This window comes from Equus asinus, chromosome 15, assembly GCF_041296235.1.
Source record: "Equus asinus isolate D_3611 breed Donkey chromosome 15, EquAss-T2T_v2, whole genome shotgun sequence".
Taxonomy (NCBI): domain Eukaryota; kingdom Metazoa; phylum Chordata; class Mammalia; order Perissodactyla; family Equidae; genus Equus; species Equus asinus.
Window position 1 is genome coordinate 29,894,717 of NC_091804.1, and position 26,326 is coordinate 29,921,042.

Consider the following 26,326-nt stretch of genomic DNA (forward strand, 5'->3'; position numbering starts at 1 on the left):
TTAGCTCTTGTTAAGGGAATGACTAAAAACATTCTTAAACAACTTCCATGGGCAAGACACTGCCTTTCTTTTAGTGTTATTAGAAGCGATTCATAAGATGACCTGGATCTCTGTTATCTGAGAGGTTACCACGTAGTAAGGCAAGTATAGATTGTGGCTGATTGAAAGTAATTACGTGTCTCTTAGAGAGAGGTGTCGCTGAGCTGTCTCGGCTGGTCTATGGTAATCTCAGTAGTGTGGTGAGATGATCACATGCTAGTGGAGGATATTTGGAAAAGGGAGACCAATTCAGAGACTGTTAGGACAGTCCAGGCAAGGGAAAGGAAGGACTACCTCATTGATAGTGGAAGTTTAAATATATGGAATGTATTGTAGACGTAGACCCAGGTAGTCTCGAATTGCTGAGGGAAGGAAAAGAGCCAGAGAACTTTAGATTTTGAGTTTGAGTGAGAAGGAAGATAGCGGTGCCATTTACGGAAGTATGAACGTTATGAAGAGGACAGGTTTGGAAAGACAGGAAAAATTTATTTGGCTTTAGATTAATTTAGATAATTGGATGAAGTCACTGGTATCTTAGGTCATGAGAGAAGAATTTTAAGAGATGGGGGACAGAGGTCCGTCAGGGCCTGAGAGAGCAGAAGGGCAAGAGTAGAAGCCGCCTGCACTATTAAGTGCTAGTGAGATCAGGGAGAAGGGGCGCTAAGAGGAGGGGGCATGAAATTGTAGGTGACCTTTGATAGCAGGTTCCAGAGTGTTAAAGTGAGGGGCAGAATATAAGGGGCTGGGTAGTGAATGGTTAGTGAGAGGCAGTGAATCTAAACTACACTGTTAGCAGTAAAGGGAAGGGTACAGAGTGGATAATAGTGTGAGGAAATGACCTCACTGAGAAAAGCAAGACTAGTTTTTTCTTTTCTTTTTTTTTTAATTCAAGGATGGGAAGAGTATGAACATGCTTAGAGGTTGAAAGGAAGGAACCAGTGGAGAGTGGTCTGTATCTGCTAACACTGTAAGATGGACTGGGGGAAATGACAAGTAATAGAGTAAGGCCTTGGAGGCACTAGGGTCAAGAGTCTGTGTGATTGTGTCTAGAAAAGGGATACTTCTGGTAAGACAGGAGAGGAGAGTGTAGGTGAAGATTCGAAGACATTTAAAGGTAGAAAGGAGGGAAATTGAAGGAGCTTATGTAAACTTTAATCTTAGTTCTTAGCAATGAACAAAGCGTTGAATCAAAAATGGGTCTTAAAATTGCCAGGCAGCTCACCTGAGGTTAAGTAACATTATTTGTAGTGAAGTTACTTAACTTACTCTGCTGACTTTCTTCAAAAGTCCTTGGGATCTGGAGGCATATGTAAAAAATTTGAATGGAATGGAGGTTGACAGAGGTGAGAATACAGAAGAATAAGGAAAGACAGGCATTTATATGCTTAGGAGAAGGTATTAAGGTGTTAGATTTGGGGGTCTAGGCTTGGTTGGGAAGTAGATGAAGCCAGAAGGAAGCTAATGGCCTGGGAAAATACAGGGAGGAATTGAATGCCTCACACTGAAGAGACAGCACTGCTCGGGGAGTGAAGCCATGGGAGAGCTGCAGGAAGGGGGTTTGTGATTAGAGAAGGGAATTTCAGAATTGTAGCTCTTGAAAGTACAGCGCATCTGAGGTACAAAATGTGCTCATGGATGGCCAAAGTTGTGAAAGTTGAGGAAGTTGTAGAAATAGAGGCCAGGCTGTTAGAAGGATCATTGCTCACCAAAGAGGATGAAGTTTTAACTAGGATTGATCGGAAGGGAAGTGTGGAGGGGTCAGCGGGAGTTCCTGAGAATGTAGTGGAGTAATCCATATGGACCAAAACATGAGGGGGGTCACTGCAGGATGAAGGTAGACACTGATCTGGAAGGGCGCGTGAGAGCAACAACTCTTCCATTTTTCTTGCCTGCTAGAAAGGAAGCAGATACAGGATGGTTTCATTTATAGCAAGGAGATGAAGGAGTGATTGTTGAGGCTATACGGGAACTTTTTTGGTGTTTGTTTTAATGTTGAAACATGTTTGCTTGGTTGCATACTCTGTATTGAATTGAAACTCGATCACTGAAAATTATCTTCATTTACTTTGTTGCATGTAGCTTTATTTTCATTTTAAAATAAGATTAATCCTATTACTTTTATAATAATTCACCAAAAATGAAATATTTGGTTTATTTCAGTTGGAAGAGAGACATGAAAAATTAAGGAATGGCATGGCCCAGCAGATTGCTTATGAAATACACCTCGAACAACAAAGTGAAGAAGCATTGCAGAAGAGAAGTTTTCCTGATCCGATTACGGATTGTAAGCCCCCACCTCCAGCCCAGGAATTCCAAACAGCACGCCTTTTCCTTTCACACTTTGGGTTTTTGTCCTTAGAAGCATTGAAGGTAACTTTCTTAAACTTTTATGAGAATATATATTCATAAATTAACATTCAGCTGATGATAGCTAAAACATTTTTATGAGGCTAGAGGTAATTAAGAAAGAAAAACCTGATTAAATCTTAAGCTCTGCATGCAAGTAAATGAGATTCTGTGGTGCTGCAGGTTACTATACGAGTCCTTGACAGTCGGTCCTGTGAATGCTTTCAGAGTTCTTTCTGGGGAGACTGCTTTGATAATACCTCCAGCTCTGAATTTTCTTGGGTAATGTAGGACCCCTGTTAGATATATAAGTGAAATCTACAGATAATTAGAAAAGGAATGTTAAAATCTTCCCCTAGTAAAATCTATTACTAAAAGTATGGGCTACAGTTGGCTCTGCTCTTTCATGCCACTTTTAAAAAGGAGGAAGTATTTGTGAACCAGGCATTTCTTTTTTTTTTTGAGGAAGATTAGCCTAGAGCTAACTACTGCCAGTCCTCCTCTTTTTGCTGAGGAAGACTGGCCCTGAGCTCACATCCGTGCCCATCTTCCTCTACTTTATGTGTGGGACGCCTGCCACAACATGGCATGCCAAGCGGTGCCATGTCCGCTACCTGGGATCTGAACCGGTGAACCCCGGGCCGCTGAAGCAGAACGTGTGCACTTAACTGCTGCGCCACCAGCCCAGCCCCCTAGGCGCTTCTGAAGTTGTACAGTTTCCAAGATGAGACCAGACTATCTAGGTTTGTGTCCGGGCATCACTACTTACCAGCTAGATGGTTTTGGCCAAGTTGCCCTACTTTTCTGAGTTTTAGTTCCTCATCTATAAAAAAAATGGGGATTATAAAGGTATCCATCTCATTGTGGTTGTGTAAGGTGCTTCGTGTAGTACTTAACACAAAGTAAGCCAGCTTGTAAGGTGAATATTGCCATTATTCCTAATTCCATTATCCTTAAAACAATTTTACAAGGAAAGTGGTGCTATCCCTATTTTACAGATGTGGAGACAGAGGCTCAAAAATGTGAAATAGCTTGCCTGTGGTGGATTTGGGGTTTGTACTAAGGCCTCTCTCTTTTTTTTCCCTCAGATTTTTTTTTATTGAGGTTGTGATAGTTTACAACCTTGTGAAATTTCAGTTGTACATTATTATTTGTCATTCATATTATAGGTGCACTACTTCATCCTTCGTGCCCACCCCCCAGCTCCCTTTCCCCTGATAACCACTAATCTGTTCTATTTGTCCATGTATTTGCTTATCTTCCACATATGAGTGGAGTCATATAGAGTTTGTCTTTCTCTATCTGGCTTATTTCACTTAACATAATACCCTTGAGGTCCATCCATGTTGTTGTGAATGGGACGATTTTATCCTTTTTTATGTCTGAGGAGTATTCCATTGTGTATATATCCCGTATCTTCTTTATCCAGTCATCACTTGATGGGCACTTAGGTTGCTTCCACATCTTGGCTATTGTGGATAATGCTGTGATGAACATAGAGATGCATAAATCTCTTTGAATTTCAAGTTCTTTGGATAGATACCCAGCAGTGGGATGGCTGGGTCATATGGTATTTCTATTGTTTAATTTTTTGAGAAATCTCCATACTGTTTTCCATAGTGGCTACACCAGTTTGCATTCCCACCAGCAGTGTATGAGGGTTCCTTTTTCTATACCACCTCTCCAACATTTGTTATTTTTTGTCTTGGTTATTTTAGTAGGGCCTCTTTCTTTTGGAAAGCACAACTGAGATTGCCAGGCAAGAAGTTGCTTATTGCACAGGTTATCCTCTGCCCTTACTCCCTAGCATCTACTTGATCAAAGGTCGTTTAACTTTTTGGGAAAGCAGGGAACATGGCTGGCTGATTTTGGATTTCAGCATATAGATGGAAGATATTTTACGTTGTAGAAAAGTGAGTTGGTGATGGGGAGTATGAACATAAAAACTCTTTTAAAATGTAGAAGAAAAGAGGAGAGAGGAAAACAATGAGAAATACAGTGGCAAATATGGAAGACAAGGAACAAAGATACAACCTACAAATGATTAGTGATATTCCTAATGGAGAAATTTGAACAGAATAGAAGCAGTAGATAAAAATATACTGGAAGAAAATTATTACATCCCCTAAGCTGAAGGGAGACAAGAGCCCTAATAGCACTGTCTCTGAGATAGTAATTTTCCATTCATGTTATCTATGCTAGTTGAGAATTTTAAGTTTTCTAGAAAATAATTCTCATGCTTTTTTCTCATCTGTGTGAGAACATAAGAAAAAGTCAGAAAGTTACCTGGTTTATGAATCTTAGCACCTCATTCTAATAACTTAAACCTGACAGCACACATAAAAAAAAGCTATAAACCAATCTTATTTTTGATTTTATGTACAAAAATATTAAGGAGAATGCTAGTAAAACTCAATGCAGCAGCATGTTAAGCAAATTACCTTCCACAACCAAGTAAGATTTATCCTAGGAACTCAAGGCGAGTTAGCTATTGAGAAATATTAATAAAGCCATTAAGAAAGTAATTTGATCCTCTTAGCAGACCAATCAATAAAACAATATATCAGTATTCAGTAGAACAATATTCATTCTGATTTAAAAAAAAAAAAACAAGAAAACAAAAGCTTAACCAGGACCAGTAAAGTCGATCTCATTAAATGGCAGACCGTGAGAAACTGGAAGGACCCTCTGTTAAAATCAGCGGCAAAGGGTATCTACCTTAACCACTATTTAACAGTGAGAATTTTTAGTCAATGAAATTTTTCTTTACTTTAAAATAATTGTAGATTAACAGAAAGTTGCAAAAAAAAGAGAGAGAGGTTTCTCCCACTGGTAACATCTTACCATAACTATACTACAATGTCAAAACCAGGAAAATCAATGAAATATTAAAAGAAACTAAATAAGAGGTAAAAAACCATTGGAAAGAAGACAGTTCACAGGTAATGTGACTTCTAATTAGACAACCATAAGAGATTCAATAAAATGTTTGAAATAAATGAGAAAACTAAGATCACCACACAAAAAAGTACAGAAATTAAAGACTGCAGCTGTAATATCCAGTTAAAAATATGATTCAGGGACCAGCCCGGCCTGGTGGCTCAGCGGTTAAGTGCGCATGTTCTGATTCGGCAGCCCTGGGTTTGCTGGTTTGGATCCTGGGTGGCAGACGTGGCATCACTTGGCAAAAGCCATGCTGTGGTAGGTGTCCCAAGTATAAAGTAGAGGAAGATGGGCATGAATGTTAGCTCAGGGCCAGTCTTCCTCAGCACAAAGAGGAGGATTGGCAGTAGTTAGTTCAGGGCTAATCTTCCTCAAAAAAAAAAAAAAGAAGGGGACAAGCTGATGAAGCAGCATACTTAAAAAAGAAGAAGGGGCCGACCCCGTGGTGTAGTGGTTAAGTTTGTATGCTCCACTTTGGCAGCCTGGGGCTCGCAGGTTTGGATCTCAGGCGCAGACCTAACACTGCTTGTCAAGCCACGCTGTGGTGGCATCCCACATAAAATAGAGGAAGATTGGCACAGATGTTAGCCCAGTGACAATCTTAGATGGATTTTGACAAAAAGAGAAAGATTGGTAACAGATGTTAGCTCAGGGCCTTTCTCACAAAAAAGAAAAGAAAATTTGGAAGCTTTGCCTTACAAGGTCTGTTACAGCATGCTAAAGGTAGATCCACAATTCATTATCCATGATTTCAAAATAAAAGCTGAAAACCGGGAGTTTTTTTGTAGCAGATTCGTTGAGTGGCAAAATCTGACCAGAATTAACACTAGGCTCTTTGTAGTCTTTACTTATTTCACTTAGTGTGAATACTCTTCGGTTTCCCTTGCAGAAATGTTAGTGTCTTTGGTTGTAGGATGTTGCCCCAGCCCTTGCTAGGAATGTTATGTAACAGACTAGAAGACCAGGCTTACAATCCTTGCTAATGTAGAAAAGAGTAATCCTTGCCATCTCTGGTGGGTGCGTTCCTGAAAAATACCATGGATGGCAAAATCTTGTTGGGCAAGATCAGATCTCAAAGAAGATAAGGGATTAGGGGAAAACAAAACAAAAAAATGCATTTTAAAAAATTAATAGCCGTCGTTTTTTAAAGCAGTTTTAGGTTTGCAGAACAATTGAGCAGAAAGGACAGAGAGCTCCCATATACCCTCTCCCCCTCCCCACCCCACTCCCCAGTTTCCCCTATTATTAACATCTTGCATTAGTGTGGTACATTTGTTAAAATTGATGAACCAGTATCCATGCATTGTTAATTGAAGTCCATAGTTTACGTTAGAGTTTACTCTGTCTTGTACAGTTCTGTGGGTGTTGACAAATGTATGATAACATGTGTCCACCATTACAGTATTGTACAGAATTAGTTTCACTGCTGCTGTACTCTGCCCATGCACCCCTCCTTCTCTGCCTCCCCCAACCACTGGCAACCACTGACCTTTTTACTGGCTCCACAGTTTTGCCTTTTTCAGAATGTTTTATAGTTAGAATCATACATAGCCTTTTCAGATTGGCTTCTTTCACTTAGCAGTATGCAGTTAAGGTTCCTCTGTGTGTTTTTGTGACTTGATAGCTCATTTCTTTTTATTGCTAAATAATATTCCATTGTATGGATGTATTAGTTTATTTATCCATTCATTTAGAGAAAGACATCTTGATTGCTTCCAAGTTTTGGCAATTATAAATAAAGTTGCTATAAACATTTATGTGCAGGTTTTTGTTAGACATAAGTTTTTAATTCATTTGGCTAAACACCAAGGTGTGTGATGACTAGTTTGTGTGGTAAGACTATGTTTAGCTTTGCAAGAAACAGCCAAACTATCTTACAAAGTGGCTTACCATTTTGCATTCCAACCAGTAATGAATGAGAAAAAAATGCATTAAAAAAATTGCTAGAAGGTGGTATGATGTAGAGAAAATAGGATCCGAAATTATATGAATAATACTCAGTTGTCTTTAACAAAAAAAGACAAAAGAACTTGAAGGAAGTACACAAGAATATTAAATAGTTTCTTTAGGCTTATGGTTGTGCTTATTCCTGCCACTTTATAATTTTTTTACCTATTAAACTGTGAGCAAGTCATGCTTTTATAATTAGAATAGTGAAAAGAGATGATAATTCTTTCTTTCTTTCTGTGGTGGTAGGAACCTGCAAATAGTCGTCTACCTCCTCACCTTATTGCACTTGACTCTACAATACCTGGATTTTTTGATGACATTGGATATCTGGACCTCTTGCCATGTCGTCCCTTTGACACAGTTTTTGTTTTCTATATGAAACCGGGTCAGAAAACAAACCAGGAGGTAAGATTTCCAGATTGAGGGGATAATTTTTTATGCAATAAATACGAAAAATTGTACATGGCTTGTGCTTATCCATAGTAGGAGATGAGTTGTACTTGATGCTTAAAGACTTGTGAACAAGTTCTGAAACTGAGTTAATGAAAACTATGATGCCAAGAGTCCTGAGTGTTTTGACTCTCCATGAATGTGATTTAGAGAAGAGCTATAGCATGTCTTTTTTCCCCTTAAGGAATTCAGATTATAAGAGAAAAGAAGTGAAAATACGGAAGGTTAACCACAAGAAGGTAAAGCTAGGCCTGATTGCTTAGAAAGAGTAAAACAACAGCAACATATTTACTGAACATCTTCCCTGTGGCTCAGTGTGCCAGGATATGGAGGGGAATAACAGTCGTCTTGTCAGAAGCTCCCCTTTGAGCTAATTTCATGGACAAATAATCTCAGTTGAGGCATGCATAGTGTGCAGTGGGGGAAAATAACACCTGAAATTAAGTAAAAGATAAAAACAGAAGACTAAGTAAAACACAGCTGGATGTGTTTCATAAAGAGACTAGGAGAAGGATGAAGAAAAATACAGGATGGGTGAGAATGGGAAGTTGAGAGCAAAAGGCAAGGGATTTGAAGTGTGTGTTGGAAATCGATAGTTGAAACATGGAGTGGGGCAGGTAGTTACCAACTGTCACTAGGAAAGGGCCAAAGGAAGATCTGTAAAGTACAGTGTTCAGATGCATAGGGCACTGTGACTATATGATCTTGGAATTTTACTGTAATCATTGTAAGACCATTAGGTAATCAAATTGAGCAGAGCTTAAGAAATTTCCAGAGTCACAAAATGTTTGTTTATAGTGCTGTTTCCAGTTATTGGTGAGCTGCTAGAAAAGGAGATTGATTTATAAGAAAGTTCTTCTCATTTCATGTTATTGAATCAATAAATATTTAGTAAGTGTGTGCTATCAGTTAGGTGCCAGGATTATAGTGGTGAACTAGATCTTAGATTCATTTCTAGCTGCCAGCCGGTGGCTTGCAAGTTGATTTTGACTCACTTATTGCATCTCGACTAAATTTTCAGAAGTTTTTTATTTTTTATTTTATTTTTTTACGTCAGACGGGTAATGTGCTGACATTGTAACAAGGTTTGTGGGAGGCACATCTCACACAACAGCAAGAACACCCAATCATCACACTTAAGAACTACAAAAAGATCGATAAATTGTTTATTTAAAAGTTTTACTTCTGAATAAAAATTTTAATTTGAAGAAAACTGGAGCTGGCTGTCAAATCAGTTTCCTGGCACTTATAAGAATATGAAGGGATATGGGTGAACTAAACAGTACACTTCTAAAGACAAGAGAGAACGTGTTTAAGAGATGATAGCCTGGCAGTGATGCACAGTGGATTGAGAAGTAATAACTTAACACCCCATATTTTGACTTTATCAGGCCTTCGGATGGTCTTGATGTAGATTAGCCTTGCGTGAACCGTATCAGTGATCTGTGGACTGGCTGTATCACAGTCGTTTGGGGGAGCTTTTAAGAATAGTAATTCCAGGATCCTGCCTCTGCTGATTCTGATGTAGGAGGTCTGGAGTGGGCTAAGAGAATCTTACGTTTAAGAAATTCTTTAAGTGGTTTTGATACACTTCTCTCCCCCTTTCATTTTTAATTTGTACAGGATTTCTCGTTTTCCTTCCTTTAGCATAGAGTTTTCAACAGCAGCACTATCACTATTTGGGGACAGATAATTATTTTGGGAGCTGTCCTGTAAGTAAGACATTTAGTAGCATCTTTGGCTTCTCCTCACGAGATACCCAGTAGCACCCCACCAGTTGTGATAACAAAAATGTCTCCAGACATTGCCAGATGTCCCCTGGAGGGCAAAATCAGCTCCATTGGAACCACTGTTTTAGAAGAAGGGACTTTTCTTTCTGAGGCCAGTAAAAAGCCCAGGTGTTAAGTTTGGTACTTAGTGAAGAGGAGAGAACCTTCTAGTCACTTCATTTTTTCCTGGAATGACTACATTCTCTTCTTTGGACTAAGAGAAGGATGTTTTCATGCTCATTTATTAATTATACCTAATCTTTATTGAATTTTTAATAGATTTGTGCTTTTGATAACTTTTGTCAAGATTTGTAATTAAATAATCACATACCTATGTAATGTTTCTCACTAATCAGACAGTAAACTCTGAAGGTGGGGGCATAGGGTTTTTGTTTACTTTTTATAAACCTGTCTGGTTCAATAATTGTTTGCTAGGGAGGGAGATAAGGGCTTTACTTGCATTGTCTTACTTAATCTTTACAACCATCATTATTATCCAGACTTTCTAGGTGAAGAAACTGAAACAGTGGGGTTAAGAAACTTGCCCAAGGCCCAGCCAGCATTTGAACCCAAATCTGTTTAACTCAAAAGCATGCATTTTTAACAATAGTGATATAGTCACAAGTTTATTCTGAGCTTGGACTCGATTTGTCAGACACATCAAAGCTAACCACTTTTTATGAAGATTTATTTTGATATGCTCTTTTGTTGCCTTCATTATAGTTGATGATTGGTATGTATTTCAGATTCTAAAGAATGTGGAGTCTTCCAGAAATGTTCAGCCACATTTCCTAGAATTTTTGCTCTCTCTTGGCTGGTCAGTAGATGTGGGCAAACACCCTGGTTGGACTGGGCACGTTTCTACTAGTTGGTCTATTAACACTTGTGATGATGCTGAAGGACCCGAACAAGGTAAAACTCGTAACGGTCATTTGTTTTTTCTTGTTTTGTTACTCTTGATTTTTTCCCCTTTATTATGAGTTTGTAGGCTTATTAAAAAAACAAAGCAACAGGTGTATAACTGAGAATCCTCCTTCTCCTAATCCTGGACCTCATAGGAAGTCACTTAATAATAGTTTGCATGTTCTTCCAGACATTTTCTGTGTGTATGTATATAATGATAGAGTTAATTAATACAAAATTAATGGCTTAATTATCAGAAGGCTAATAAGTTCCTTTTTTATAGTGTGAGTAAACAAATTCCATTTGCTATAACAATATTATAATAGGGCTGGCGCGGTGGCTCAGCAGTTACATTCGCATGTTCTGCTTCTCGGCGGCCCGGGGTTCACCGGTTCGATTCCCTGGTGCGGACATGGCACCGCTTGGCACACCATGCTGTGGTAGGCGTCCCACATATAAAGTAGAGGAAGATGGGCATGGATGTTAGTTCAGGGCCAGGCTTCCTCAGCAAAAAGAGGAGGACTGGCGGTAGTTAGCTCAGGGCTAATCTTCAAAAAAAAAAAAAAAAAATTATAATAATTTTAGGCTATCTATAACTAACAATACAGTTTACTCAGAAGTGTACTTTGTCTAATAAATGTAGTTTTCTATTAAGAGGCATGTTTTATAGACTTTGTGGCTATCATTAAAGGTTACATTCTTGGGATATTATATAAAAACCTTTGTAGTAAACAGCTGACCATCTCTGACAGATTCATGCCCATCTCTACAAACCCTCCTAAGGAACTATAGTCAGGGTAACAAGTACCACAGCAATTATAAATTTAAACTTGCGAACTTTGCCCCACCTGGCTTATGTTCTTTGTTCTGAGGGCTCCTGAAGTCACCAGAAGGTTAATCTTGTCTCTCTGAAGTAGGTAATGCTTGTGTCCAGTGCTTTGAATTATCAGAGTTCCTCCGTCAACACGATTATACTCTCTCAAGGTTTCCCATTAAATACCATTGTGACTTGTGGCATGTAGATTTTTCTTATTTCAGCTAAGGCTGAAGCAAAGTATTGGGGATATACTCTAATTTTAATTTCCACATATCTTTTAATATGTGCTTGAGTATATTTGTAGACTAAATTTCCATAAGTAGAATTGATAAAGGACATAAACATTTTTCAGTTTGATAAAAATGTAAGTTGGATGCTTATTGTTGCAAGTAACAAAACCTGACCCAAACTGGTTTAGATTTTAAGGGTCATTTATTGCTTTACGTAACTGAAAATTCCAGAGATTAGTGTACATTTTTGTTGTCATTTGATCGGCATTCCTATTCTATTTCTCTGTAATTTTCCTTCACCTCTGCTCTCCATGTGTTGACTCTGTCCCCAGCCTGGCTTCTCTCACAGTAGGAAAAAGGCATTTCCAGGCATTGCATTTGGTGTACCACACTAGCCTGAAGAGAAGAGATTAGCTGGGTCTCAGAACCTCCCTACTCCCCAGATCCTGAGACATGCAGTGACTGGACCACCCTGAACCTGTTGCTATGGCAAGAGAGATGGAATGACCCTATAGATATAGGAAAGGTAGAGCTGGTATGAAGGGTCAGTCCCACCCACAGTTCAGGCCTGCTTCAGAGGAGGGGAGGGTGAGGTGGGTGTTGAGGCAGTAACCACAGTGTCTACTACAGTAGATGCAAAGTGCCTTCCCAGCCTCTAAACTAGGAGTCAGCAAACTACAGCCCGTGTCTGTTTTTGGAAATAAAGTTTTATTGGAATTCAGCCAAACTTATTTATGTATTGTCTATGACTGCTTTCCTGCTACAATGGCAGACTTGAGTAGTCATGGCAGAGACCATATGGTCGGCAAAGCCTTGTTTACTGTCTGATCCTTTACAGAAAAAGTTTACTAACCTCTGCTCTAAACTTCCTGTTTGCCATGTATGTTAGGTATCTTCCAATCTGTTAAATGAGAAATTTCCTGTTTTTTAGTTGTGATTGAGTTTCAGCATCTTTTCGTATTTTTCTTTCTTTCTTGAGAACTACTTGTTAATTTCCCTTCCCCAAATTTTTTGTCAGGTTGTTGGTCTTTAATGTATTACTGGTAAGACGTTGTGTTCATTTTATTTATTTATTTATTTATTGAGCAAGATTACCCCTGAGCTAACTACTGCCAATCCCCCTCTTTTTGCTGAGGAAGAGTGGCCCTGAGCTAACATCCATGCCCATCTTCCTCTACCTTATATGTGGGATGCCTCCCACACCGTGGCTTGAAGCCAAGCAGTGCCGTGTCCGCACCCGGAATCCAAACCAGCAAACCCCGGGCCACTGAAGTGGAATGTGCGAACTTAACTACTGCAGGCCCCTGTGTTCATTTTAATTGAGAACTATACTAGCTCTCAGGAATGTTACTTTTATTAATTCAGTTTTGCTGGCTTAGAGCAGATACTATTACTAAAACTGCCTGTACATTTTAATATTATATCACTGATCATTGGGGAAAATGGAGCAGAAACAGAGCAGAGGAGCAGTAGAGAGAGACCAGGGACAGGAATGCCATAAAAGCAGGAGCACACACACAGACACCTGCCTCCACCCCTTCAGAGGGACTGTGGTGGTCTTCTTTCTTTTCATTATTACCTCGTCCAAAAAGACTGTCCCTTCATACAGATGAGCTAAAGGCCCTGCTAATCAGAAGTAGTCTGATTTAGAGTAATTTCAGAAACTATGAAATTAAGATTTTATGATTTAAAGTAGTGTAAAGACATTTAATGAACATTTATAGTTTATTCTTACACACTAATCGGTTCTTGTTGAAAACATACCTTCTTATTAATCACTTTATTAACTAGTTAAAATTTCACGAGCAGGATGATATTGGTTTTTTCCCACTTTTTGGAGCAATAATGTAGTGTTTCTTATTTCCAGATGAAGTGATTTCCTCTGAAGATGTTGGGGCTAGCATTTTCAATGGACAGAAGAAAGTGCTGTATTATGCTGATGCCCTTACGGAAATAGCTTTTGTGGTTCCTTCTCCTGTGGAGTCCTTAAGTAAGAGCATTTTTTGTATGGTGCTGTTTTAGGATCTATTTTTGTATTCACCAGTTTGTACAGTGTTATTGCATTGGAGAGGTTCTGAAGTCATCCAAGGCATTCCTCGGCTTCTGAGACATGATAGCTTTAGACTATGCAAAGGTACAGGATGTTAGCTTCTCTTAACTTTCTTAAGGAAAGTAGTTAAAGACAAGCAGACTGACCCTCTGATAATTTTTAAATAATGAAGGAGACCCACTTCAACTCATTTTTCGTGTTTCTTTAATTATTTAATCAATATGTAGAAGCCTTGTTTTCCACTTGATTCATTTTTTTCTTTAATTCTGAGTGAGTGCCCACCTATTTCCCTGTTTTCGTGTGAGAGCCTTTGTATGGAACCTCAGAGAATCCTGCAGTTGGAAGGCTCTCATGCTGGCACCTGGCTGGTTTTCTAACATCAAGTGGGAGAAACTTCAGCAGCCTAGAAAAGACAGTGATCAAGCCTGTTCTTCTTAAGGATCAGGAGTGATTATTATTTCTCAGTCTAAACTCATAGTCTTATTTTGCCTAGAACCTTTGCTTCTTGCAAATTAAGCCTGTTTCTTTGTGCCTGACCAGGTGGTAGGTGGAAAACTTCACCTCCTTCTTCACTGAGACCATGTGTAGGATGGGGTGCTACACGTCACACTTTCACAGTCTCATCTTTAGGCTAATGACTTTTTGTGTGCCCTACCTTGGCAGCCTCCTAACCTGTGTACTTGGACTCTTGATTTTTCACTCTTGGCCCTCCCTATCTCATACTCTGGGGCCAGTTGTGTTCCGGCAGGAGTGACCTTCCATGGTCTAGGTCAGTATCTTAGCAGCTGTTTGCCTTTATGTGAAAGCTGTAATCTGCCACCCTAATTCCGGGAACCAGGCTCTGTCTGTCCTCCATGGACTGAGTCCCTGCCTAGTGTCTCTGGCCCATCCTGTTTGCACCAACGCAGTCCTCCCAGAGCTAGATCCTTGTCCTTGCACTGTAGTTCCCACAGTTAGGTCTTTACCTCCTGTCATGACACAGCCTCCCTACCAACTGTGCTCCTGCTCCTGCTCAGCCTCCTCCTGTTTCTTGAGATTTGTCTGTCTTTGTTTTTGTTTTTTATAAATCTCTGTGTGCTTGTCTCCAACTAGATCACACCTTAATCACAGAGACAAGGTCCTCTGTAGCTTTGGGGTGCCCCAGTGCTACTTGGCACTGTGCTGCATGATTGAATATATAATCAAAGTAATTCAGAGAATAGCAGATGGCTTTTATTATATTCTACATCTAAAAAGTCAAATATTTTCTACTCTTACCTCAGTTATCCTGTAAAGCAGGAGCCGGCATACCACAGCATACAGATTAGATTCAGAACACTAGGAACAGGCTTTACATTTGTAAAGGTTGTAAATAAAATATGAAGAATATACAATGGAGACCTGTATGTCCAGCAAAGCCTAAAATATTTATTACCTGATCCTTTACAGAAAAAGTTTGCCAAACCTTAATCTAGAAGCGATGTTTCGCTTAAGTGACTTAGGTTAAACTATTAATATAACTGGTTTTAACACTTTTGCTCCAAAGAAGTAGTAGGTATTACAATTATTTATTTTCTTTACCCCCTAGATGATTCACTGGAAAGTAACATCTCGGACCAAGATAGTGATTCAAACATGGATCTTATGCCAGGAATTCTGAAACAACCGTCCCTGACACTTGAGCTTTTCCCTAATCACACAGACAATCTTAATTCCTCACAAAGGGTAAGTCGCTTTGCTGATGTATCTCCAAAAATTTGTAGTGAAATGGGGGTAATTATAGAATCGTACCTGAAAAGCTTTTAAGTTTAACCCAGAGTGTTATTATAGCAGTACTGATTCATTAGTATCTTTTTTATTTTTTCAATCAAATTCTCAGAATTTCTCTTTTTCAGCTTTCAACAAATAGTTCATTCTAAGACAGCCTTTGTTGTTTTCCTTGACTTAGCCATTCTGGTACCATGCTGGGTTCTTTCACCCATTCCTTCTCAGGCCTAGGTTTTTATTTGGTCCCTGAAATAATCCACTAAAGGTACAGCAGTGCTATACACTTCACATGTTTAATCATGCAACATTCAACTTAAACAAGTATGACTATATATAAATGGTAGCATTTGGGAGAATAGCCCAGTGTCTGAATAAACATGCTGAGTGAGGCACACAGTGGCTATTATAAGAAGAGAGCATTTTGCTTTTTTTTTTTTTTTTTAAAGATTTTATTTTTTCCTTTTTCTCCCCAAAGCCCCCCGTACGTAGTTGCATATTCTTCGTTGTGGGTTCTTCTAGTTGTGGCATGTGGGACGCTGCCTCAGCATGGTCTGATGAGCAGTGCCATGTCCGCGCCCAGGATTCGAACCAAAGAAACACTGGGCCGCCTGCAGCGGAGTGTGCGAACTTAACCACTTGGCCACGGGGCCAGCCCCTGAGAGCATTTTGCTTTTATACTTTTTTCTTACTATATCAGTGGATATTGTGCCTTTATCTGTGTTTTTCCCTCGTGTTATCTCTAAATCCTTACTGGAAAGTGGTCAAGTAGTGATAGGAAGAGTACAGGATCAGTTCATAAGTATAAGAAGATTGATTTAGAACAAAAAAAAAAAAAAAAAAGTATAAACTTGACCGAAGCCATTCTTCCGTTTTACAAGATTTTAATTTGGCGCCTTCTATAGTGAAAATTATTTTTAACATAGGTATATGGTTAGTATGGGAGAGATTTTCACCTTTAAAATTGATTTAGGAGAAAATAGTTAAGTTGTATAAGACTCTCTGAAGTAGAGTGATTTTGAAAATCAGAGTTGCTTACAAAGGTTTCACAGAATATGGTTAGGAGATGAACGAGTCAGTGTTGGCAGTAATGCAGGACTTGAGTCAGATCCATAGTCGGTGACTGGCTGCCCTTGTACTCATCTTCTGAATGCCAGCAGCCTTAAAATCCAAAGAGTGACAACTCTTAAAGCATCATGTTTTTATTGCAGACTACTAACAAACTAAAAAAAGAAAAATCACTATCTTAATAGATGCAGAAAAAGCAGTTGACAAAAACTTAACACTCATTCATGAGGAAAACTTTCAGCACGCCATAAATAGAAGGGAACTTCCTCAACCTGAAACAGCTCTACCAACAACCCACAGCTCACATTATACTGATACCTTACACATTATTCTTGAAGTTTTCCCCCTGAATGGAGGACGAGGCAAGGATGTCTCCTCTCACCACTTCTGTTCAACGTGGTAGTGGAGGTCCTGTACTGGGATATTTCTGTCTTGTTAGACAAGAAAGAGAAGTAAAATGCATAAAGATTGGAAAGGAAGAAATAAAACTCTGTGTGGTTGCTGATGGCATGATCATGTATGTAGAAAATACTGAGGAATCTATTTTTAAAAATCTACCAGATCTATTGAGCAAGGTTTCAGGGAAGAAGATCAATGTGTTAGGTGGAATTCTAAGATGACCCCCAATGACTCTTGCCCTTGTATAATGTCCTCCCCTTGCATGTGGGTGGAACCTGTGAATATGATGATATATCCTGTGATTATGTTACCTTATATGGCAAGGGGGTTTTGTTGATGTAACTAAGGTTACTTTCAGTTAATCAAGAGGAAAAATACCCAGGTAGGCCTGACCTAGTCACAGGAGCCCTTTAAATCTAGGGCTGGAAGACAGAGATGGAGGAAGTCAGAGATTCAAAGCTGATTAGGAGCCATGATGCTAAGAAAATAGTCCATGAGTGTGGCTGGATGTCTGTAACTAGTTTGGGCAAAGTCTCTTGGTCACAGTTGTTTTTTGTGAATACCAGAATAGAAACAAGAATCCAGGGGAGTTGCCATGGTCTCTTGTCATCCGGTAAAGATATGTATATTTCTCTGCTAATAAAGCAGTTTTATTTTTAAAATTCAAGGATGGGATTCTCCCTTCTGTACACATAGCTTTGTGTAGGGCTTTAGCATAAACTCAGCTATGCTGCATGCCCTAAAAATGATGAAGCTCAGAGTGCCAGTTTGCTAATGGGGAGCCACATAGTCCTGCTAGCCTCTCAAAGAAACCTAAAGCTGATTGGGTGGGCAGGGAAGCCAGAAGCAAACTGTGCCTGACAGCAAAGACCTAAGCAACTCTTTTTTTCTTTCTGCTGACAAGAAAAAGGAATTCGGGGGGTCTAGGTTGTAGTAGGAAATACTTGGTCTGAGAACTAGGAATAACTTTCTAATGGAACATTTAAGAAATTAGAATCCCCAGGCAAATCAGGGATGTTGCTGTGAGGGGGAAAGCTTACTGCTTTCTGGCCATAGAGGTAGACTCAGAGCCTTTTAAGCTCTCACTAAGACATAGCACACAAATTTAATTTTTATTAGTGTCACATAAGTGTTTAGTATTTCTTACCTTTTTTTCCTTTGAGGATTTTAGGCCTTCATTTCCTTGATCTAGGTTGAGACTTGATAAACAGAGGAGCTGAAGAAGAGCTTTTTTGCAAATGTATTTCACACTTTTTTTCTGAAATGATTGCCCATGACCTGATACTGTCACTGGGCAGCTTGATGAATGTATGGTTTTAGTTTTATTAAGCCAGTTATTTTTTCTCCCCCCTCTTCTGCTTTTCTCTGCCTCATATAGCTCAGTCCCAGTTCCAGAATGAAGAAGTTGCCTCAGGGTCGCCCTGTGCCTCCCCTTGGACCTGAGACAAGAGTTTCTGTAGTTTGGGTGGAACGCTATGATGATATAGGTACTGTATAAGGACTTTGTCCATAAATAAAATTAGCATAGAATGACAGTGACTTGCTGAATGTCTAAGCAGCAGCATAGGCATGGTGTGGTGGGCCAAGAACTGGGTTTGGAGTTGAGCAAGCCTGGGTTTGAATCCCAGTTCCACTACTCATTTAATTTCTTTAAGCCTTGGACTACTTATCTGTTAAATGGAGACATTCGTGACACTCATTTCAGAGTCCTGAAGATCTGATGAGACTGGTGGGTACGAAGTCTTTAGCTCTTCTTGGTATGACAGTGGTTTGTTGCCACTGCACGTAGCTCCCAGTCACCCTGCGACCTCTGGAAAGGGGAAGGGGGAGCGCTTCCCTCACCCCCTTTCCACGAACCCTGCTGTGTCTAGTTTTAGTGTAGAGATTAACAGAAATTCTGCTATGAATAAGTTTCTCGTGAGTTTTATGTAAGCAGTATCAGAGCATTAGAAATGCATATTTAACCTACGGTCTCCTGCAGCTCAGAGTCTGGGGGAAAGTGTTATAGTTGCCTTCCAGCCCCTCCAAAGCCCTCAAAGACTTCAGGTCATCTTCTCTCAAACCTCTCTGCTTTAGATGAACTGTAATAAAGGAGGGAGCATTCTTTTTTATTTATGAGCAATAGTCAGGATTATATATTTTAGGATGGCACAGTCCATATATTTGTTGCCTACTTGTAAAGAGATTAGGAAATTAGATTTCCTATTATTTATTTAGGAAATAAGAGGGAGATATTAACTATAATGCTATTATTTTCTTCCAGAAAATTTTCCCCTGTCAGACCTGATGACAGAAATCAGTACGGGTGTGGAAACTACTGCAAATAGTAGCACGTCTCTGAGGTACACTGTTATTTGCTCAAAGTTTATCAGCATGTCTTTAAGCATAGAGAAGCCTATTTTTTAGATGTTGATTGCGGTTTAATCAAGAAATAAAGACTTTTAATGAAACAAAAGGGATGAAGGCAATAAGAAATAAACATAATTATTGAAAAAGAATCAAATTAGGAAGTTGTAGATAAATGTACAAGGTGATAAATTAGCAAGGATTTGTAAATGGCATAATTAATTACTGTTTTGCATTTATCTGCAGCAAAAAGACAAATGAAGAAGTGGAGGCAGTTAAGTATTAATGAAGACTGATAATAGGGTAGCAACAGTAGATAGAAATAATGGAATTAAATTGGCCAAAACATTCTGGATAGATAGCAGTTAAAATGTCCTTATCACATGAACTATTTAATGGAAAAATGTTTCTAAGTAAAATGTAATATGGTCATTCATCACTTAACAATGGGGCTACGTTCTGAGAAATGCGTTGTTAGGCAATTTTGTCATTGTGCAAACATCATAGAGTGCATTTACACAAACCTAGATGGTATAGCCTACTACGCACCGGGGCTATATAGTACTAATCTTATGGGACCACCATCGTATATGCAGTTTTTTGTTGACCGAAACATCATTATGTAGTGCATGACTGTACCAACTTTATTGTAATGTTAAGATTTCTATTTTAGCTCCCCATGCACAAAAAGGATTAAAAAATTATGATTCCAAGAATAGTAACAATTTATCTGTATAGGTTTTATAGTTTCTGGGCTTTTAGCTTGCTTGTTTTTGGTTTAAACAAATACTTTAAAACAGCTTCAAGAGGTACAATTATCTTCTCCATTTTATAAATGGGATAAAATAGGCTCATAGAGGTTATTCCTCAATGTCACACATCCAGCAAATGAAGGAGAAAGCAATCTGAACCCAGGCCCCTGACCCCAAATGGTAACTTCATCTCCCACATCACAGACTTACCCTTAATATCAAGTTAAACTTGATATTTTAGCTTTGAGTAAGTCCCTTCTATTTACATGATCTGATTCATTTTGCATGTGTTAGATTATTGTTTAGAAATGAAGTCAGTAAAGATGATTTATTTTAACATCATATTTTTAAATTTCTGGAAGGGGGCAAATCATTCTTAAAACTTTCATGTTTTTTTATGCTAAAGTATTTTAAAGCAAATTACAGGTATCCTAACATTCTAAATATGTCAGTATGCATCGCTAAAAATTAAGAACACTTTTCAAATAGAAAATGTTGTCACAATAATAAAGTTAATAACAATTCCTTAATTTTTTCTGATAACCAGTTCATACTCAAATTTATGCATTTTCCCTGAAAAATATCCTTTACAGCTGGTTTGTTCCAACCAGAATCCACTCCAGGACCTTGCATCTGGTATTAAATCTTTCAGTCTCTTTTAATCCAGAACAGTCCTGTTTTCCTTTTCTTCTCCATGACACCACCTGCTGAAGAGACTAGAATAGTTTTCATGAGGTGGACTTCTCTCAAACTAGTTTGGAAGAGAACCTTTAAGTGTCTTGTACTGTTTTTTGTTGTTGTTTTAATCTTTTTAGATCAAAAGTTCTAATACAATTAGATTGTAAAATTTGTATTTTATTGTTAGATTAGCAAAGTTTGGAATTTGTCTTGGGACAGAATTAATACAGGATTGATTTTTATTTAATGTCTTGAAAAATTAACGCACTGTTTCTTTGGCTGAAATCACTTTACCTATATAGAAAGGAAAGCTCATTGTCTTGCGGGGAAGAAACACCAACCTGCCGTGTAGCATCAGAGTGGCATGGGTACTCTAGATGCGTTGGCATATCCCTGACACGTGATATGTAACTCAGTCTTCCAAAGGTGCCTTTGCTGACCTTACTACCTGTTACCTGTTCAGAGGCTTTGAGGGCTTTGGCTCTGCCACGATGCAGCCATTTATCACCTCTGCTAAGGAGGGTGCTTGCAGGTGGCCCAGACTAATGGCCCTCCCAACCTCCTTCCCCAACCCCTGAAAAACAAAATTATAGCAAAGATTCCCATAGTGAGCCTAAGCTATATTCCTACTTCTGTTCTGAGATTGCAGTGTTGACTGTGGTGGAATTACCTGCACTCTGGCCAGCCCCACTTTTGCCTCTTACAAGAAGGAGGAAGTAAGTGAAAGTCCCATAGCTGGGTGCTAGATCTGTAGCCCCCGACAATATATTTCTCTGGCCTTTCTTTCCACCCCCATGTCCCCAGTGGTTTTCTAAGCACATTTTTTAGCCCCTTTTTTGTCAGCTTAAAAGGCCTGACCCCTGTGATGACCATTTAGGGTCAGGTGTTGATGGGGGGCTTCAACATGAGCTCCCAGAAAGAGGATTTTGAGCAGACTGACCCCTTGGCTCTTGTCAAACACTACCTGGCAGCAAGTCCTTTTGGTATTCTTATATTACGCGTGGGAGACTTCAACTCTTGAGGATTTGGGGTAAAAAGTGTTTTTTTTCCTTAAGATCTACCACTCTTGAAAAAGAAGTTCCTGTCATCTTCATCCACCCTTTAAACACTGGATTATTCCGGATAAAAATTCAAGGAGCCACTGGAAAATTTAACATGGTCATCCCTCTTGTGGATGGGATGATTGTCAGCAGGCGAGCACTCGGTAAGGTCTTCATATGTGGCTCAAGGGTTAAGGTTACTTTCTCCTTTTGTCTTTGACATTTTTATGAACCAAAAAGTAGTAGAAGTAAGGAAGTGATGATAATACTTAATAGGTTCCACATGTAGAAAATGCTGTGGCTCTTATTAAAAAGGAAGCATGTTTTGTTCTATTTTGAACAGTGCTTAATCTAATAAGTATGAGTGGAGCTGTAATTCACAAACTTCCAGTATTGGACGTGAAGATAGCTGTTTGTAATCCAGGGCAGGAAACGGGTTGTCAGAGCAGATATTGATTCTGTTTTTCCTTGTCATTATGTGTTTCTTCTGACAGTTTTATCTTAGTAAATCTCTGTCCATCTCTCCGGGGAATGAGTGGAATGAAATAGTTTGAGTTTGCAGAGCATAGTTCCCCTGAATACTGTATAGTTCACCTAGCTGACTGATTATTCACATTGATTTTAAAACCCTCTGTTTTCAAGGTTTTCTGGTGAGGCAGACTGTAATTAATATTTGTAGAAGAAAGAGACTGGAGAGTGACTCCTACAGTCCCCCACATGTCCGCCGGAAACAGAAAATCACCGACATTGTCAACAAGTACCGGAACAAGCAGTTGGAGCCCGAGTTTTATACTTCACTTTTTCAGGAGGTTGGACTCAAGAACTGCACTTCTTAGACCACTGTCTGTCTAGGACTGTTGAACTACAGTTTGGGGCTATAACATCAAAGCAAAACAATTTGATAGGTGATCACTGTAAAAATAAAAACAAATCACTCCCCAGGAGCTCACTGTTTAATCACCAGAATAGAAGGGACACACTGTAAACCCATTTGATGGAAGACTTTTGGCTTTCTAGTGAAATGGGCTCCCAGACACAATTGTATTCCTGCTGGTAATGATGATACACATTTTAGCCATAAACTTTCTTTTAAAAGTGACAATTTTAGTTAAATATAAGCCTTTTGAAGAGAAAGGCTTTGATGCATCTCAGTTAAACACATGCATTGGTAGTATCAAATTTGCAAATTAGAAGTTGAAGATAGTTTTATACCTCACTTTTTAGGAGGTTGTGTTCAAAATTAAAATCTGTCTCAAAATCTTCCAGCACATTTAAAGACTCATGTTGATAGCATGGAGGAGAAGGAAAGAAATCTCAACTTTCTGCTCGCTCACACGTCCATTTGTCATCCAACTGTCAAACTGACAGAAAGAACGTAAATGTTTTCTGCTCAGATAAGAAGTCTGACATTAAAATATTTCATTATTTCCACATTTCAAAATGCTTTCATTCTCATTGTTGCACAGATCTGTCTGAAGGCCTCAGTTTCTGGGCAGCCCAGGAACAGATCTGAAATGGAGGCATAGCCCCGTCCTTTAATAGGGATACAAATAGCGTTTGTGGAGTTAAAAGTTGTAAGACAGTAGTGATGCCTCCACGCTCTCCATTATTATCTAGCTTGATGACATAATAATGGGTTAAACATTTGTAATTCCTTGGTAATTTCTTGGTTAAATATTAAGAAATGTAAATTCACAACAAGGGTTGAAAATTATTTGGTTTCGTTCATTGTCTCTTATTTCAGGACCAAGCAGGAAACTGCAGTAGTTTATGAAGGATGCTATTTGGGGTTCAGGAAATAGCCTCTCAATGCTCCTAATTCAGATTTCTCGTAGAGAGCTACTGGATTTCATCATAATTGGCAAACATTAGTGGCCGCCTCCTTGGGTGGCTGCTGTTTGAAATGGCTGTTGTCATATTTTCTTTATTTTGCCAGCTGAAGGCACAACAAATCCCTGCCTGGGGTTTTGGAAATACTGCTGTTACCTCGCTGCTCCTTTTCAGCCAGGGATAAGTGTTTTGAGGTGGCCAGTCCCAGAACATCCTTACGAGGATTCCTGTTACAGTGCTAGAGTGTACACTGCTCATTTCTCCTATTCTTATGTGCTTTCTTCTTTATTAAGATTATTTTGTGTTAAGATTAAGTGAAATTTAAAGTCCAAAGAGGAGTGATCACAGTTGTATAAGGGGTGATTTCCCACTTGAATTCTGAAGTCAGTAGATTCCTTCGGTCAGGGCTACAGTGGTCTGTTTGGTTTGATGTTTTGTAGTTTAATTAGAGAGGGATAGTGTAGGACCTAGTTCCCTGTGCAGATGTTTCTGTTCCAGAAGTATGTATTTTGTCATCTGTGAGTAAGAAATGCGGGCATAGCAGCTCTTGGTTTTAAGTTTGCCGTACCCTTTTCTTCGTGTTTTTTTAAGCTCAGGTAAAGGTAACCTCTTCCTTCTATGACTCCAGTTTCCATTCAGGTATAATACTATTCAATATTTGATTTTATGTTTAATCTGGGCAATAAATTGATGTTTCCAGAAGGTAGCACAGGGGAGGGGGATATATGATAAAGATTAGCAAGTTCTACCCTAAAAATGTTAAGGTGAGGTTTAACGACTTTCATGGAAATTCCAGATTGACGTTTCAAGGGAAAAATGGGTCCTTGTAATAGTGGATGTGAACGAAGAAGGGTGTAAATTGATGTGCAACTTATAACATTCCAGAGGTTAAAGATAACTGATGTAGGTCTGCTTCCTCAGTGTGATTCCTCAGATAAAATTTTTATCTTTGGTATAGTTTTACTATCAGCAAAATGTACAGTGGTGTATGTGTTGGGGGTGAGCTTCCTGATCCTTCACTTTGCTCTAATTTCTGGCAACTCTTTGTAATTCTAATGGCCTTGATAAGTGAACAGCCGTGTTGAATGCAGTTTGTGATCTGGAAGACTTTGTGGTCTTCCAGGGAAGAAGGGATGAATGCAGGACTGCAGCTCCCGAAGGCATGAAACCCAGTGTGTACGGCACAAACAGAATATGGTGTACGTATACCTTTCAGGTGCTGGTTCCTTCTGCTCAGAATAACATCTGCCTAAAAAGGAAGTGTAGTGAGGACCCTTGGACCTTTCACTAGTGTAGGTTTGAGTTCATGGTCACTAAGTTCACCCAGCTACCTTTGTTAAAAATCACGTTGAGTAGAATAATGCCGGGGAGCATATTTAGTCTTTAATAATAATCTGTAGTAGTCCACTTGATAAATTTGCTAGCATATGTTCATAACCTTTGGCGGGAAGCCAGGACCACTTTGGTCTGTGCAGTTTAGTTGCTACGTGTGACAGGTGTACCAGGGGGTGGATGAGTGTGGCATTTGGTGACAAGAAAAACATTACCCAAGGGTCGGAGGCAGGTAGACTCTCATAGTCCCTTCTCACATTTGGGGAACGCAGGCTTTCCTCCTACTCTCTGGTTGGGAGCACTGAGGACAGTGAGGAGGGCTTTTGCCTTTTTTGTGTTCAGCCAGCTCTCTTTTGTCTGGTGCTTCCTCCTAAGACCCGCTCCTGTCCATTAGCCCTTTGACAGGAATAGTTAGGTGGTGGGTTGACCCCCTCCTGCCTTGGCCATATATACACACACACGTATGCATGCTGTCCTCCATCTCTAGGTCCTCTATTTCAGGGCAGCCCGTTCTCCTCTGGACTCATTTATAAATACAAAATACCTGCATCTTTGGCCAGTGATGTCGGTTGCCTGTAGGTCGTGTGTGAGGCCTTCCTGAATGGTTACTTTCTACATACACTGAGGAAGCATTTGTCAGGCTCTGCAGAGTGATTTTTAGACAGGCAGAGTCTTCAAGAGTATTTATGTCTATTGGAAAGTGAAACTATACCCAAAGTGGGAGTCAGCCTTGCTTAAAGACACGTTTCATGGCAGATGTGAAGATGTGCTGGAGGGAATTTGGCACTCCTCCTGGCTCTCGTTCTCCACTCAGCATCTTAAAACCCGTTCAGGTTATATCTTCCTAAAGAGAATTGATTTATATGTTTACATGAAATGGTGAGTTGAATTAGATGGTCTGTTTTAAGCATTTCCATGACAGCCTCTTTTCCTGAGATGGAGAGATTGGAGGTAATCTACTCGCTCGATGTGGAATCAAACTGTGGGTTATCAGTAGCTAAAGAAGCCATGTACTGTATAGTGTTTTTCTCAGAGTATCAACTCATGTTCTTCAGAGTTTCTTTTTTTAATGGTGAGGGAAAAGATATAATTTGGGATTCCACAGTGCCTTGCAAATAGTAGGCGCCCAATAACTATTTGTTGAAGCAAACCAAGTTTCTCAAGCCCTTGTCTCTTGCAGTAACCAAGAACATCTTTCTCCTTGAAGGGCTTGGCAGTTGTGGCTAAAACATAAGCAGTATCATTATTTGCTTGAAATCATATACACAATTTGTATGAATTTCACTATGTTGCCAAGACATGATCTTTTTCTTATTGTATTTTCTGTAAATATTTCTGGCACTGAACTGTAAAGTAAAGGCGAAATGTAAATATGAAGGCATACCTGTGCCCCCTCGCCTCCTGTGTGTTCTCTTCGTTGGTTAGGGAAGAAGGCCCAGAGGCTCGTTTGTATTTATGCTGACCCTTTGTCCAGAAGAAACCCATGGAATATTGAATGTAATACATTTAGTCAATTAAATTTTAAGGAGATTCTTATCTAATAACATCGTGTGTGCTTTTGGTTGCAGGCTGGGGGATTGACTCCTGTGTGGGTGTTCCTAATTTATCCTTTCCCAGGGCCATCAGCTCTGCTTTGGCTGC

At 39.3% G+C, this 26,326-nt stretch overlaps 1 protein-coding gene and 1 non-coding gene across 10 annotated transcripts in view; one reads left to right on the forward strand and one right to left on the reverse strand.

Annotated features, from left to right (window-relative positions):
• The window catches only part of RALGAPB (Ral GTPase activating protein non-catalytic subunit beta), a 90,624-nt gene extending 64,395 nt beyond the window's left edge, over window positions 1-26,229 (forward strand). For 7 of the 9 annotated variants that reach the window (XM_014847187.3, XM_014847188.3, XM_044748849.2 and 4 more), the window contains 9 exons: window positions 2,200-2,409; window positions 7,525-7,683; window positions 10,244-10,409; window positions 13,315-13,437; window positions 15,065-15,201; window positions 18,086-18,194; window positions 18,971-19,049; window positions 21,539-21,687; window positions 22,166-26,229. In XM_014847187.3, the coding sequence (XP_014702673.1) occupies window positions 2,200-2,409; window positions 7,525-7,683; window positions 10,244-10,409; window positions 13,315-13,437; window positions 15,065-15,201; window positions 18,086-18,194; window positions 18,971-19,049; window positions 21,539-21,687; window positions 22,166-22,359 (1,326 nt within the window). In that variant the 3' untranslated portion in view covers window positions 22,360-26,229. The remainder of the gene's footprint in view (window positions 1-2,199; window positions 2,410-7,524; window positions 7,684-10,243; window positions 10,410-13,314; window positions 13,438-15,064; window positions 15,202-18,085; window positions 18,195-18,970; window positions 19,050-21,538; window positions 21,688-22,165) is intronic. The other 2 variants (XM_070485926.1, XM_070485925.1) reach the window with 1 other exon arrangement.
• Window positions 8,780-8,883, reverse strand: LOC123277497 (small nucleolar RNA U13). Its single transcript, XR_006514448.1, has one exon. It is a non-coding gene; the product is annotated as a small nucleolar RNA U13 (small nucleolar RNA).
• Window positions 26,230-26,326: the final 97 nt, after the last annotated feature.